This window comes from Anomaloglossus baeobatrachus, chromosome 9, assembly GCF_048569485.1.
Source record: "Anomaloglossus baeobatrachus isolate aAnoBae1 chromosome 9, aAnoBae1.hap1, whole genome shotgun sequence".
In the NCBI taxonomy this organism is placed as follows: Eukaryota; Metazoa; Chordata; class Amphibia; order Anura; family Aromobatidae; genus Anomaloglossus; species Anomaloglossus baeobatrachus.
This window is the reverse complement of record NC_134361.1, coordinates 225,812,236-225,829,523: the sequence shown is the minus strand read 5'-3', so window position 1 is coordinate 225,829,523 and position 17,288 is coordinate 225,812,236. Positions and strand designations below refer to the sequence as shown.

The following is a 17,288-nucleotide window of genomic DNA, read 5'->3' as shown; positions in this document are numbered from 1 at the left end:
GTGTGATCTTTCCCCCCCTGTTTTGCACCCCCCTTTTATGACCTTTGTTTATGTTGCCTATGTTAAGCTGCATCTTTTTTTTTTTTTTTTGAGTGATCAAGGGGTTAGTCTTGCAACCCACCCCTTCACAGCTGAGTGCACTTGTATGTGTATATATTGGGGCAACTAAAAGTCTGCACAAGACTTTTCGTCTGCACCAATACAAGTCTGCACCATATAAGTATGATGCATTGAATTAGGCCAGAATTGGGCCAGAAGTGACCGGAAGGTAACTGGATACATAGTCAGTGTAAACAATGTTTGTGTTTTTCTTTACTTTCACCCCTATAATACTACACTTTCTACTGCCCCCTCTGATCTCTACAGCCAGTAATGAACTATTCATCTCTCCCTCCATCCTCCCCACCCATCTCTCCCTCCATCCTCCCCACCCATCTCTCCCTCCATCCTCCCCACCCATCTCACCTGCCCCTCAGACATTTTCCTCCACATTACACCCAGTGTCTCCAGACACGTGGCCACCTCATGGCCTCTCCTGCTCCCACCTACTAACACTCTCACTGCTTCTCCTCACTGCTGGCGATATCTCTCCAAATCCTGGTCCTCCTCACCACATCCCTATTGTCACTTCAAACCCTCATCCACAACCTAACACAAATTTCCGCAACCTCGCAAACCTCATACCCATTCACCCAGCCCCCGCTCCCCCAGTCCCACTAACAGGAGCTCTATGGAACGCTCGCTCTGTCTGCAACAAACTATCCTACATTCATGATCTGTTCATCACTAATAAACTTTCCTTCCTCGCCATCACAGAAACCCGGCTCACCCCCTCTGACACTGCCTCTCCTGGCTCACCCCCTCTGACACAGCCTCTCCTGGCTCACCCCCTCTGACACTGCCTCTCCTGGCTCACCCCCTCTGACACTGCCTCTCCTGGCTCACCCCCTCTGACACTGCCTCTCCTGGCTCACCCCCTCTGACACTGCCTCTCCTGGCTCACCCCCTCTGACACTGCCTCTCCTGGCTCACTCCCTCTGACACTGCCTCTCCTGGCTCACCCCCTCTGACACTGCCTCTCCTGGCTCACCCCCTCTGACACTGCCTCTCCTGGCTCACCCCCTCTGACACTGCCTCTCCTGGCTCACCCCCTCTGACACTGCCTCTCCTGGCTCACCCCCTCTGACACTGCCTCTCCTGGCTCACCCCCTCTGACACTGCCTCTCCTGGCTCACCCCCTCTGACACTGCCTCTCCTGGCTCACCCCCTCAGACACAGCCTCTCCTGGCTCACCCCCTCTGACACTGCCTCTCCTGGCTCACCCCCTCTGACACTGCCTCTCCTGGCTCACCCCCTCTGACACTGCCTCTCCTGGCTCACCCCCTCTGACACTGCCTCTCCTGGCTCACCCCCTCTGACACTGCCTCTCCTGGCTCACCCCCTCTGACACAGCCTCTCCTGGCTCACCCCCTCTGACGCTGCCTCTCCTGGCTCACCCCCTCAGACACAGCCTCTCCTGGCTCACCCCCTCTGACACTGCCTCTCCTGGCTCACCCCCTCTGACACAGCCTCTCCTGGCTCACCCCCTCTGACACTGCCTCTCCTGGCTCACCCCCTCTGACACTGCCTCTCCTAGCTCACCCCCTCTGACACTGCCTCTCCTGGCTCACCCCCTCTGACACTGCCTCTCCTGGCTCACCCCCTCTGACACAGCCTCTCCTGGCTCACCCCCTCTGACACTGCCTCTCCTGGCTCACCCCCTCTGACACTGCCTCTCCTAGCTCACCCCCTCTGACACTGCCTCTCCTGGCTCACCCCCTCTGACACTGCCTCTCCTGGCTCACCCCCTCTGACACAGCCTCTCCTGGCTCACCCCCTCTGACACAGCCTCTCCTGGCTCACCCCCTCTGACACTGCCTCTCCTGGCTCACCCCCTCTGACACTGTCTCTCCTGGCTCACCCCCTCTGACACTGCCTCTCCTGCTGCACTTTCTTATGGCGGTCTCCAACTCTCTCACCTCCCCGCCCCAGTAACAAGCATGGTGGAGGAGTTGGTTTGCTCCTGGCCGACCAATGCTCCTTTACACCAATTCCACTACCACCCTCTGTCACGCTCCCCTCTTTTGAGGTGCACTCCGTACGCATCTACGCCCCCTCCAACCTTCAGCTGGCTGTCATTTACCGCCCTCCAGGGCCAGCCACTGCCTTTTTTGACCATTTCACCACCTGGCTACTACACTTCCTTTCCACCGACATCCCCACCATCATCATGGGTGATTTCAATATCCCCATTGACACTTCCCACTCATCTGTCTCCAAACTTCTAACACTTGCTTCCTCCTTCAGCCTCACCCAGTGGTCTTCTGCAGTTACTCACAAAGATGGCCACACGCTGGACCTCATCTTCACTCGCCTCTGTTCCCTATCTAACCTCTCTAACTCACCTCTCCCCCTGTCTGACCACAACCTACTCACATTCTCTACCCTCTCTTCTCCAAGTACGCAACCCCCCCTCCACAAATTTTCACACCCTCGTAGAAATATCAAACACATTGATTTACACGCCCTTTCTCAGTCCCTTCTCCCCCTCACAGACATTGCATTTCTACATGATGCAGATGCCGCTGCAACTTTATACAACACTACAATCTCTGCAGCTCTCGAATCAGCTGCCCCCCTCACACACACCAAAACCCGCACAATCAACAGGCAACCCTGGCACACAAGGCAGACTAAAGAACTTAGACGGGCTTCCAGAATTGCTGAGCGCAGATGGAAGAGGTCTCATTCCACTGAGCACTTCATTGCATATAAAGAGTCCCTCACCACTTTCAAGTCCACACTCACTGCTGCAAAACAAACCTACTTCTCATCCCTCATATCCTCTCTCTCACAACCCTAAACAGCTATTCAACACTTTCAACTCTCTCCTCCGTCCTCCAGCACCACCTCCCTCTCCTCTCCTCCGTCCTCCAGCACCGCCTCCCTCTCCTCTCCTCCGTCCTCCAGCATCACCTCCCTCTCCTCTCCTCCGTCCTCCAGCACCACCTCCCTCTCCTCTCATCTCAGCTGAAGACTTTGCCTCTTTCTTCAAGCGGAAGATTGACAACATCAGAGCAAGCTTTGGCCCACAATCACCAGAGCCCCTCATCATAGCTACTCAGCCTTCTTCCTACAAATCCAGCTTCTCCACCATGACAGAAAACAATCTCTCCACTCTACTCTCAAGATCACATCTAACCACCTGTGCACTGGACCCGCTCCCATCGCACCTCATCCCCAACATCACCGCAGTCCTCATCCCATCCCTAACCCATCTCTTCAACCTATCACTAGCAAGTGGTGTATTCCCTTCATGCTTTAAATATGCCTCCATTACACCCATCCTCAAAAAGCCCTCCCTTGACCCATCCTCGGTGTCAAACTATCGCCCCATATCCCTTCTCCCCTACGCCTCAAAACTACTGGAACAGCATGTCCATCTTGAATTGTCCTCATACCTCTCTTCCTGCTCCCTCTTTGACCGGCTTCAATCTGGCTTCCGACCACATCATTCTACCGAAACTGCCCTAACCAAAGTCACCAATGATCTACTAACCGCCAAAGCCAAGCGACACTACTCTGTCCTCCTCCTCCTGGACCTGTCCTCTGCCTTCGACACAGTAGACCACTCCCTCCTACTACAGATTCTCTCATCTCTGGGCATCACAGACTTGGCCCTATCTTGGATCTCCTCATACCTAACTGACTGAACTTTCGGCGTCTACCATTCTCACACCACTTCCTCATCTCGCCCCCTTCTGTCGGGGTCCCCCAAGGCTCAGTTATTGGACCCCTGCTGTTCTCCATCTACACCTTCGGCCTGGGACAGCTCATAGAGTCCCACGGCTTCCAGTATCATCTCTATGCCGATGACACACAGATCTACCTCTCTGGACCTGACATTACCTCTCTACTAACCAGAACCCCACAATGTCTGTCTGCTATTTCATCCTTCTTCTCTGTGCGATTCCTAAAGCTTAACATGGACAAAACAGAGTTTATTGTCTTTCCTCCTCCTCACTCATCTCCTCCAACAAGCCTTTCCATCAAACTCGATGGTTGCTCACTCTCCCCAGTCTCACAAGCTCGTTGCCTTGGAGTGACCCTCGACTCTGCTCTATCCTTCAAGCCGCACATCCAAGCCCTCTTCACCTCATGCCAATTACAACTCAAAAATATCTCCCGGATCCTTGCTTTTCTTAACCAAGAATCTGCAAAAACATTAGTGCATGCCCTCATCATCTCCCGCCTCGACTACTGCAACCTCCTGCTCTGTGGCCTCCCTTCCAACACTCTTGCACCCCTCCAATCTATCCTAAACTCTGCAGCCCGCTTAATCCACCTCTCCCCTCGCTATTCCCCAGCCTCGCCACTCTGCCAATCCCTTCACTGGCTTCCCATCGCCCAACGACTCCAGTTCAAAACATTAACCATGACCTACAAAGCCATGCACAACCTGTCTCCTCCCTACATCTGTGACCTCGTCTCCCGGTACCTACCTGCACGCAACCTTAGATCCTCACAAGATCTCCTTCTCTGCTCCTCTCTTATCTCCTCTTCCCACAATCGTGTACAAGATTTCTCCCGTGCATCCCCCATACTCTGGAACGCTCTACCTCAGCACATCAGACTCTCCCCTACCGTGGAAAGCTTCAAGAGGAACCTCAAGACCCACCTCTTCCACCAAGCCTACAACCTACAATAGCCCTCAGCCCAGTACACCACTGCGCAACCAGCTCTGTCCTCACCTATTGTACCATCACCCATTCCCTGTAGACTGTGAGCCCTCGCGGGCAGGGTCCTCTCTCCTCCTATACCAGTCTGTCTTGTACTGTTAATGATTGTTGTACGTATACCCTCTTTCACTTGTAAAGCGCCATGGAATAAATGGCGCTATAATAATAAATAATAATAATAATACCTTTGCCTGGGAATGTCGTAGGCGGACGACAATTCTTTCATATTTTCAGTTATGATTTTATCTTTACAATGATAGGACACATGATTAGTCTGCTGGTACCCCACTGGCCAATATCAAGTTTGGGATACCTACAGAGGTCCCACACCTATATAAAATATGAGCTAGAATCGTCAGGATGTCTGGATGCGAGATTTCTGCTTGACATGGTTATAGGAAGCACGGCTCATGAGATATTAGACATTTATTCCTGGTGCCTGTCTGTCTCAGGTGTACAGGATAAAGGAGAGAAGCTCCGCGTCACCGATAAAGTAGGTGCTCTAGGGTAAAAAATAGCACATGAGAAAAGAGTAACCCCGGCACACTACAACTCCCAGAAAAAAGGCAAAATGCAAAAAGTTGTATGCAATATTTTTATTAACACAATAGTTCCTTGAATGCTTTTTTTCAGAAAAAATGAATATGGTCCAACAAACTGGACGTTTCGGCCACAGGCCTTCGTCAACATGGACTATTATCATGCACAATCAAATGTATGCGATTATTCAGTAAAGGACTAGGAGTTATGGAAATGAGTAGAGTCTCATATGTTTATCACTGTGTCAATTCGCATACCCATAATTGGAACGGTATATACGTCAAGGGTATTCAATGCTAGTACATCGATTCTATACTGTGTGTAGCATTAGAATGGTGCTACAGAATATGTATGGTGCCAAAGAGGGAAGGGGCAGCATGTATCTGGTCACAAAACGCAGGGGAATAACCATAAGCTGGTACTCAATTGAATCCTATCTCCACCTGGAGAGAACTGCTAAAAAGCAGTGAAGCAGGAAACTTGTAGTAGCTGATGCACACTCTTGCATGTGCTGTGTCAGTGTAGTCGTTCTATGTCCTCAGGCAGTAGGGGAAAACTGAAGCCGGTAGAACCGGAGGTGCAATTGCCCGGACCAAACCGCAGCTGGACGTGTGTTCTGTGACCAGATACATGCTGCCCCTTCCCTCTTTGGCACCATACATATAGGTCTTATTCTGTAGCACCATTCTAATGCTACACACAGTATAGAATCGATGTACTAGCATTGAATACCCTTGACGTATATACCGTTCCAATTATGGGTATGCGAATTGACACAGTGATAAACATATGAGACTCTACTCATTTCCATAACTCCTAGTCCTTTACTGAATAATCGCATACATTTGATTGTGCATGATAATAGTCCATGTTGACGAAGGCCTGTGGCCGAAACGTCCAGTTTGTTGGACCATATTCATTTTTTCTGAAAAAAAGCATTCGAGGAACTATTGTGTTAATAAAAATATTGCATACAACTTTTTGCATTTTGCCTTTTTTCTGGGAGTTGTAGTGTGCCGGGGTTACTCTTTTCTCAGGTGTACAGGATGCCTCTGATTAGTTGTCACTTCTTCTGCAGCGTCACGGGGGGGGGGGGGGGGGGGGTGTCTTACTTTCCCTTACTGTTCCCAGGCCTAAACAGCTCATCTAATTTCCATTTCATAGGAGTTTGTCTTTTGGTCACGACACTGCTAACAGACAATTTCCTCAAGTTAATTAGCATACTGATTGAAGCCTACTTAGGCCTTAAAGCCCAGTCAAACACACAACGAGATATGGTCGTACCTTGACAAGATGGCGGCTATAGGAATATGGCTTAATAGATCGGAATGTATCCCTATCTCCTCACAACATCCCTTGTAACAAATCATTGCACTGGAAGTCAACCAGCCTGATAGAAATTTCGAGGGGAACTCCACATCTGTAGTCATATTTTAAGGGAACATGTCCTTTGTACATAGCGTCACATCCTTTTTTATAGAGCAGGAGGAGACGAGTAGATTGATATATAGTTTTTGGGGAAAAGATTTAATATAAACTGTAATTTATTTATTAAAATCCCTGTTTTTTTTTAAGAGTCTAGTGGGCGGAGCTACTTAGGACCACCCACTGGACTCCTAAATACAAGAAAAAGAGGGATTTAAATAAAAACAAATAATACAAGTTATGCTGAATCTTTCCCCACAAGTTATATATCAATCTTCTCAGCTCTACTTGCTCTATAAGATGCTGATGATATTGTTTTGCTTTACTAAACACCTTAAAAAATAATCTGATCCAAGGAATGCTGACTGTTTCCTCCAAACAAGTACCTGTTGCAATTTAATGTCACTTTAAAGGGCCGCAGGGCTAACTATGCTGCATGTGACTTTAGGTAAGCGGCATGAGATCATTTCTGGAGGCAGACAGCAGCAGTAATCCGTGTTATTAGGATTTAATGTGACATCTTTGGTTCTCGCCCTGTCGCAGGCCGCTCGTTACAGGCACACACATGTGCAAGCCACACGCATTAAAGATTGATACAAGTTGAAAGAGATTTGGGCTTCGGGGCTGCCGGGAAGGAAGGAGCTTGCTGATTTTAAGCGAACGTGGCAGGTCACACAGAACGACCGTAAGGATGAGACATCAAATATTCTGACGATTTAGCACTGAGCAATTCGGTCTTCATCGTGCGGAGAGGGAGGAAAGCGCGGTACAAAGACACCGCCATACGGTCACCTGGAAATAGCCGATGCGAGGAGCACGCTGGGTATGGTGCGCCATTATAAGTGGCAGGGGGGATTCAGAAGACCCACAGCAGGCACTTGCCTGGGGCACAATGACTTGAGAAATCTAATTCAGGAATAACATTTCTTAAAGGGACTAGGCGAATGTTATAAAAATGTACCCAAGAGCAAGTAATGGGTTAAAAAAAAAAAAGGAAGAAAAAACAAGCGATACACAACTATGATCATGATATATATATATATATATATATATATATATATATATATATATATATATATATATATGTATAATGAATAAAAAAAAATCTACATGGTTATATATATATATATATATATATATATATATATATTACCATGTAGATTTTTTTTTTTTATTCATTATACATTATATATATATATATATATATATATATATATATATATATATATATATATATATATATACACACACACACACATTTTATATATATATATATATATATATATATACATATACATATATATATATACATATATGTGTGTATATATATATGTATAATGAATAAAAAAAATAAAAAAAAAATATACATGGTAATATATATATATTATCATGTAGATTTTATTATTTTTTTTATTCATATTATATATATATATATATATATATAATATGAATAAAAAAAATAATAAAACCTAAATAGAAATTTATCTAGAATACCCTTCAATCCTCCAATCCAGAAGTCCACGGATTGAAAATAGGTAATTAGAAAAATAAATAAATAAAATAAAAATATAATTTTAAAAAAGGAATAATAAATTATTTTTTTTATTATGTGTGTATTTTATTACTATTATGATTATTATTATTATTATAAAACCTATAGTAAAAAAAATCTAAAAATATATATATATATATATATATATATATATATATATATATATACACATTGATACACACATACATATATATACACATATATATATATATTCTATGATAAAATATTAACATATATTTATTTAGAATTTTTATTATAGTTTTTATAATAATAATAGTAATAAAATACACACATAACAAAAAATGATTTATTATTCCTTTTTTTAAATTATATTATAATATATTATAAATTATATTTAAATTTATATTTAAATTATATTATATTATAAAAATTATACACAACTCTTCAGTCCTCCTATCCAATAGTCCAGAGGATTGAACATGGGTAAATAAAAAAAACAAGATAAAATAAAAAATACTGTAAATTATATGTGTGTATATTATTATTATAAACATATATATAATAATAATAATAATAATAATAATAATAATAATACACTCCAAAAACCATACACAAATCTTCAGTCCTCCGATCCAAAAGAAGACCAGAGGATTGAAAATAGGTAATTTAAAAACTAAAATAAAATGAAAAATATAAATATAATATACTGTATACACACATACACACACACATTACAATAAAAGTAAAAATAGAATGATAATTTTTTTAAATGTGGGCAGAAAATAGGTAAATAGATTATAATAATAAAAAATATATATACACGTATATACAGACAAATATCTATCATTTATTTTTTATTATTTTTTTTACCTCTTTTCTGCTCACATTTAAAAAAAAAAAAAAAAAAAAAAAATAATAGGAGGTAAGCCCCTTTAACAGGTAACTATCATCTGCAGAAAAGTTTTCTTATGCAACAGAGACTGAAAAGTGTTCCTGATTGGTGGGGGTCTGGTCCTGAGACCCCCATGGATTGCTCCAGACAGCTCGTACATAAGCCCCATTCACCAGACAGGTAGAAGGTCACCAGTAGCCATCGGGGTCTGTACGCTGCTCTGCGCAGAGTGTGATGGACGGACTCGGACTTACTAGTGGGCCCGTACACGGCTCTGTCCTTAAAGCTGATGCAGGAGATGGACACTTCAGAGCAGTGGTGGTCTCAGGGCCAAGACCCTCTGGATTATCAATGAAAGATGACTATAATCAGCGCTGGATTATGAAATAGTCTGGATTTCCACTGTATGTACATTATATATACGTTTTATGTATGAGCATAATCAAACTTTGCCCCATGTGAGGACACGGGACTCTCTCTACGTAGGTGGCTTGACCCTATGTATGGGGATCCACCATTGACAATGCGTCATAGATAGTCTTCGGAGGGCCATTTGGGACGTGCACAGCCAAAGGTTTCCATAAACTAAACCCCTCATCTCCATCATCATCAGACCGAGCCGGTGCCAGATTATCAAATGTTCCCAGTTATCAGGCTGACGTAGCAAAGAAGAGCACAATGGCAAGGAAAATTACCATCTTCACCGACCTTCCACCTATGGACCCTCCATGATTCTATTTCCAGAGGTTCGGACTTGTTGTAGACCCCACCAAAGTCAAAAGTGGATCAGGTCCTTAGAACCTACCTGGCCGGCCCCTGAATGCTGATCATCCCCAGATCCTCGGAGCAGTCGATCAGCTTGCACTTGAACCTCTGGTCTTGGAGGACGCAGTTGATGTGGCTCCAGTTGTGTTGGGCGACAGCTCCACCGATGGCCAGATAGTAGGCGTCACCTGAGAAGAAGACAACAGATGTCCAAATCCTTAGTTTCTACCTCAATCCTTTAAGCATTACTATATTATCATTTGCTTGTTGATGTAAGGTTATCACAATACCCGACCGATGGTCATAGCAAGATGTGAAGATGGAAATCACTACTGGCATTGGAGCGCGTAAAGATCGCCCTTCCAAGATCCTCCTGAGTCTAGTTCCTTGGCCACTTTAGTGACGCCCTCTGTCATGAATCTCCATTCTTGGATGGGGCTGAGGTCCGGGCTCTGTGTGGCCGGTCATCTTCTCCCCCCTCCATGTCTGTATGGAGCTTGTGCACTGGGCACAGTCATGGGGGGCAGAAAAGGGTCTTCCCCAAACTGTTCCCACAATGTCGGAAGCTGCAATTCTCCACAATGTCTTGTGCTGAAGTATTAAGATTTCTCTTCACTGGAAGTAAGAAGCCGAGGACGACCCCTGATAACAGCCCGGAGCATTATCCTCCTTCACCATCTGTACAGCACAATGCAGTCCGGGGGTAACGATCTCCTGGAATCACCAAACCCAGACCCCTCCATCAGACGCAGATAGAGCAGTGTGACCCGTCACTGCACAGAACACGTCTCTCCTCCAGAGGCCAGTGCTGGAGGCTTTACACCGCTCCATCCGACGCTCAGCATTGTGCTTGGTGATGTACGGCTCGGCATTGTGCTTGGTGATGTACGGCTCGGCATTGTGCTTGGTGATGTACGGCTCGGCATTGTGCTTGGTGATGTACGGCTCGGCATTGTGCTTGGTGATGTACGGCTCGGCATTGTGCTTGGAGATGTACGGCTCGGCATTGTGCTTGGTGATGTATGGCTCGGCATTGTGCTTGGTGATGTACGGCTCGGCATTGTGCTTGGTGATGTACGGCTCGGCATTGGGCTTGGTGATGTACGGCTCGGCATTGTGCTTGGTGATGTACGGCTCAGCATTGTGCTTGGTGATGTACGGCTCAGCATTGTGCTTGGTGATGTACGGCTCAGCATTGTGCTTGGTGATGTACGGCTCGGCATTGTGCTTGGTGATGTACGGCTCGGCATTGTGCTTGGTGATGTACGGCTCGGCATTGTGCTTGGTGATGTACGGCTCAGCATTGTGCTTGGTGATGTACGGCTCAGCATTGTGCTTGGTGATGTACGGCTCAGCATTGTGCTTGGTGATGTACGGCTCGGCATTGTGCTTGGTGATGTACGGCTCGGCATTGTGCTTGGTGATGTACGGCTCGGCATTGTTCTTGGTGATGTACGGCTCGGCATTGTGCTTGGTGATGTACGGCTCGGCATTGTGCTTGGTGATGTACGGCTCGGCATTGTGCTTGGTGATGTACGGCTCGGCATTGTGCTTGGAGATGTACGGCTCGGCATTGTGCTTGGTGATGTACGGCTCGGCATTGTGCTTGGTGATGTACGGCTCGGCATTGTGCTTGGTGATGTACGGCTCGGCATTGTGCTTGGTGATGTACGGCTCGGCATTGTGCTTGGTGATGTACGGCTCGGCATTGTGCTTGGTGATGTACGGCTCGGCATTGTGCTTGGTGATGTACGGCTCGGCATTGTGCTTGGTGATGTACGGCTCGGCATTGTGCTTGGTGATGTACGGCTCGGCATTGTGCTTGGTGATGTACGGCTCGGCATTGTGCTTGGTGATGTACGGCTCGGCATTGTGCTTGGTGATGTACGGCTCGGCATTGTGCTTGGTGATGTACGGCTCGGCATTGTGCTTGGTGATGTACGGCTCGGCATTGTGCTTGGTGATGTACGGCTCGGCATTGTGCTTGGTGATGTACGGCTCGGCATTGTGCTTGGTGATGTACGGCTCGGCATTGTGCTTGGTGATGTACGGCTCGGCATTGTGCTTGGTGATGTACGGCTCGGCATTGTGCTTGGTGGTGTACGGCTCGGCATTGTGCTTGGTGATGTACGGCTCGGCATTGTGCTTGGTGATGTACAGCTCAGCATTGTACTTGGTGATGTACGGCTCGGCATTGTGCTTGGTGATGTACAGCTCAGCATTGTGCTTGGTGATGTACGGCTCAGCATTGTGCTTGGTGATGTACGGCTCAGCATTGTGCTTGGTGATGTACGGCTCGGCATTGTGCTTGGTGATGTACGGCTCGGCATTGTGCTCGGTGATGTACGGCTCGGCATTGTGCTTGGTGATGTACGGCTCGGCATTGTGCTTGGTGATGTATGGCTCGGCATTGTGCTTGGTGATGTACGGCTCGGCATTGTGCTTGGTGATGTACGGCTCGGCATTGTGCTTGGTGATGTACGGCTCGGCATTGTGCTTGGTGATGTATGGCTCGGCATTGTGCTTGGTGATGTACGGTTCGGCATTGTGCTTGGTGATGTACGGCTCCGCATTGTGCTTGGTGATGTGTGTTGTGGCTCGGCATTGTGCTTGGTGATGTACGGCTCGGCATTGTGCTTGGTGATGTACGGCTCAGCATTGTGCTTGGTGATGTACGGCACGGCATTGTGCTTGGTGATGTACAGCTCAGCATTGTGCTTGGTGATGTACGGCTCGGCATTGTGCTTGGTGATGTACGGCTCGGCATTGTGCTTGGTGATGTGTGTTGTGGCTCGGCATTGTGCTTGGTGATGTGTGGTGTGGCTCGGCATTGTGCTTGGTTATGTACGGCTCGGCATTGTGCTTGGTGATGTATGGCTCGGCATTGTGCTTGGTGATGTACGGCTCGGCATTGTGCTTGGTGATGTACGGCTCGGCATTGTGCTTGGTGATGTGTGGTGTAGCTGGGCATTGTGCTTGGTGATGTACGGCTCGGCATTGGAGGTTATACACCGGGGGCGATGGGACACTAATACAATTATTAAGATGTGTATCCTAAACTTCCCAAAACATAATGTCATCTTCTAGTTGTTGGATACGATTCCCCATAGGACATAGGATATATTGAGTTCATGAAAAAAAGTGATGTTGAAAGTAAAACTAGGACATGCAGCTGTATAACAAAAAAAGGGACCGCAGCGGGCGGCGCCTGAACTGGCTAAAAATGGAGTAGACCATATCGCTAGATGTTCCCATCAGTTGTGATGAGAGACAGAAACATCAGAGCGAGAGCTTCAAAGTCAAAGACTGAAGAGAGAACCGAGGATCGGAGGTCACCGGAGCGGCGCATGGGAATCGCAGCAACTAATAGGGATCATACCTCACCCGCTACACCCAATATAAGCGCATACAGCAGAAAAGTGCTAGAACGCATTGCAAAAATGGCAAAACTGCAGCTAGCGGCACACCGGCTGTCATAAAAGGGGGCGAATGGGCAGATAAGGTCCCTGATGGCGGGTGTGGGAGGTTGGCAACCCTGAGATGGCTTTATATGGTGGCAATCTTGAATACCCACCCTCAAAATCTGGAGAAAGAGCCGACGGAGAAGCTTCAGGTGTAAGGACGCTGACCGTAAGATCGCTCTCTGTTCCTCCCCTCTGGTTCAACATACAGGTGTATACGGTGGCACCTACAGATTAAAAAAAAAAAAAGCAATGACTGTCATTGGAGAGAGCGCACTGTATATTTCGCGGTATGAGCAGAGTATATCCCATATATACTAATGAGTTCTCAAGGAAAGGGTACATAGTATATACCAATGAGAATTGGGTCACAGGGACTAGACATAGCATCTCAGACAAGTCAGAGGAGCTGAGGTACTGTGAAATGTGTTATAGAGTACCTGAATATTACTTAAAGGGAATCCACCGGAACAATTTTACTAATGAAACTAGTGGTATGGTTGCAAAGGTCTCAGTACAACAATTAAAATGACACCTGTTTTGTCGTTCTACGATGTAGCATCGCTGAGAAATCAAGCTCTAAAGCAACATGTAAATTAGACAGGAAGTGCACTGCTACATAGACACGCCCCCTCACTGTACTTCCTGCTTATTTTTCACGTGGCTTCAAAGCTTGATTTCTCAGCACTGGCACATCGGATTTCTACAAGACTGGTATCATTTCGATTGTTGTACCCGGCCCTATACAACTGTAGCACTATATTTATTAGTAAAATCATCATGATATGTTCCCTTTAAGAAAATTATTTAGGAGGAGGATGCCACGAACTTTTAAAATAGGTGTCAGATAAGACCAGTTCTTTTATTATTTTTCTACACTAAATATGTATTAGGGGCTAAGGCATATCATCGATAATGTCGATATAAGGTATGTTTTTGGAAATATGGTGTATGTTTTAAGGGTCTTGGAGGGACATTCTTAATAAAACCCCAATGGTTCTTCTCTTTATTCTTGAGCCGATTGTATACCTGGATTCTTGTCAATGTTTGCGGTAAACAGCCAGTTAGCCGCCTTCTTGGCATCTGACCCAACTAGGTAGAACTTTCCAAAGTAGGACATGTTGAAGACAGCCGCCGCGTTCCTGCACATAACACATTCTTTCCTGATCTAAAAATGACAGCACGTCAAACACAACAGATGAACATTGGAGGAAGGTGGAGGAGAAGGGGGGGGGGGAGATATTCTAAGCTTTCCACGGTTAGTAAAAGAACTAAAGATGGAAATAAAACTGTAAATGACTCATCCAAAACTTTCTGTCAGGTGGGTACGATGCACAAAAATCTCAGAAAAGTAACCCTTTCACGAGACCCCCAAAATCATCCTAATCAAGGGGAGCAGATAAAAGTCCAAGCCTCCTGACATGGTAAACAGATCGTTCCCCCAATCTCCGGGATGTGACAGCCGCAGCGAGAGGCTCTGGACCGCTAATTATAACGGAGATCTATAAGGGGTTTGTCATCTTGTCATGGTACATGTTCTCTACTCCACACAGGCTGTGCCTCGTCCTCGCTGAGATGCCGGGAGACGCTGCCAAGAAAGCTGGCACACAAGCCTGACGAGCGCAGAGCGGAGTATGTGTATTATTAACTGATCCCAGCCCGCTAGGATTTATTGCAACAGATAGGACCAGGGGGATGGGGGTTAGTGGTTAATAGCAACTATTTGGGCCAAAAACATTCAAAAATAATGGGTACATAGGCATTGACCACTCCGCCATCACTGGGTGGGTCACATTTTGCGATGTCATTGCCTCTGCTATTATACAGGGTACGATAGAACCTCTGTATTAGCTGTGCTAGATCATGTGATGGGCCGCTGCATTCCCTGCCTCTGCTTTTATACAGGCTACGATAGAACCTCTTTATTGGCTGTGCTATATCATGTGATGGGCAGCTGCGTTCCCTGCCTCTGCTTTTATACAGGCTACAATAGAACCTCTTTATTGGCTGTGCTATATCATATGATGGGCAGCTGCGTTCCCTTCCTCTGCTTTTATACAGGCTACGATAGAACCTCTATTGGCTGTGCTATATCATGTGATGGGCAGCTGCGTTCCCTTCATCTGCTTTTATACAGGCTACGATAGAACCTCTTTATTGGCTGTGCTAGATCATGTGATTGGCAGCTGCGTTCCCTTCCTCTGCTTTTATACAGGCTACGATAGAACCTCTTTATTGGCTGTGCTATATCATGTGATGGGCAGCTGCGTTCCCTGTCTCTGCTTTTATACAGGGTAAGCTAGAACCTCTTTATTGGCTGTGCTATATCATGTGATGAGCAGCTACGTTCCCTGCCTCTGTTTTATACAGACTATGATAGAACCTCTTTCTTGGCTGTGCTATATCATGTGATGGGCAGCTGCGTTCTCTTCCTCTGCTTTTATACAGGCTACGATAGAACCTCTTTATTGGCTGTACTATTTCATGTGATGGCCAGCTGCGTTCCCTTCCTCTGCTTTTATACAGGCTACGATAGAACCTCTTTATTGGCTGTGCTATATCATGTGATGGGCAGCTGCGTTCCCTGTCTCTGCTTTTATACAGGGTAAGCTAGAACATCTTTATTGGCTGTGCTATATCATGGGATGGGCCGCTGCGTTCCATGCCTCTGCTTTTATACAGGCTACGATAGAACCTCTTTATTGGCTGTGCTTTATCATGTGATGGGCAGCTGCGTTCCCTTCCTCTGCTTTTATACAAGCTACAATAGAACCTCTTTATTGGCTGTGCTATATCATGTGATGGGCAGCTGCGTTCCCTTCATCTGCTTTTATACAGGCTACGATAGAACCTCTTTATTGGCTGTGCTATATCATGTGATGGGCAGCTGCATTCCCTTCCTCTGCTTTTATACAGGCTACAATAGAACATCTTTATTGGCTGTGCTATATCATGTGATGAGCAGCTACGTTCCCTGCCTCTGTTTTATACAGGCTACGATAGAACCTCTTTATTGGCTGTGCTATATCATGTGATGGGCAGCTGCGTTCCCTGTCTCTGCTTTTATACAGGGTAAGCTAGAACATCTTTATTGGCTGTGCTATATCATGGGATGGGCCGCTGCGTTCCATGCCTCTGCTTTTATACAGGCTACGATAGAACCTCTTTATTGGCTGTGCTTTATCATGTGATGGGCAGCTGCGTTCCCTTCCTCTGCTTTTATACAAGCTACAATAGAACCTCTTTATTGGCTGTGCTATATCATGTGATGGGCAGCTGCGTTCCCTTCATCTGCTTTTATACAGGCTACGATAGAACCCCTTTATTGGCTGTGCTATATCATGTGATGGGCAGCTGCGTTCCCTTCCTCTGCTTTTATACAGGCTACAATAGAACATCTTTATTGGCTGTGCTATATCATGTGATGGGCAGCTGCGTTCCCTTCCTCTGCTTTTATACAGGCTATGATATAACCTCTGTATTGGCTGTGCTATATCATGTGATGAGCAGCTACGTTCCCTTCCTCTGTTTTATACAGACTATGATAGAACCTCTTTCTTGGCTGTGCTACATCATGTGATGGGCAGCTGCGTTCCCTGTCTCTGCTTTTATACAGGCTATGATAAAACCTCTGTATTGGCTGTGCTATATCATGTGATTAGCAGCTACGTTCCCTTCCTCTGCTTTTATTCAAGCTACAATAGAACCTCTTTATTGGCTGTGCTATAGCATGTGATGGGCAGCTGCGTTCCCTGCCTCTGCTTTTATACAAGCTACAATAGAACCTCTTTATTGGCTGTGCTATAGCATGTGATGGGCAGCTGCGTTCCCTGCCGCTGCTTTTATACAGGCTACAATAGAACCTCTTTATTGGCTGTGCTATATCATGTGATGGGCAGCTGCATTCCCTGCCT

General features: G+C 46.1%; 1 protein-coding gene across 1 annotated transcript in view; it reads right to left on the bottom strand.

Annotated features, from left to right (window-relative positions):
• Positions 1-17,288, bottom strand: part of SARDH (sarcosine dehydrogenase) — a 107,309-nt gene that overhangs the window by 23,580 nt on the left and 66,441 nt on the right. Inside the window, 3 exon segments of the mRNA XM_075324666.1 lie at positions 9,954-10,101; positions 13,488-13,601; positions 14,404-14,542. Of these exon segments, the coding sequence (XP_075180781.1) occupies positions 9,954-10,101; positions 13,488-13,601; positions 14,404-14,542 (401 nt within the window).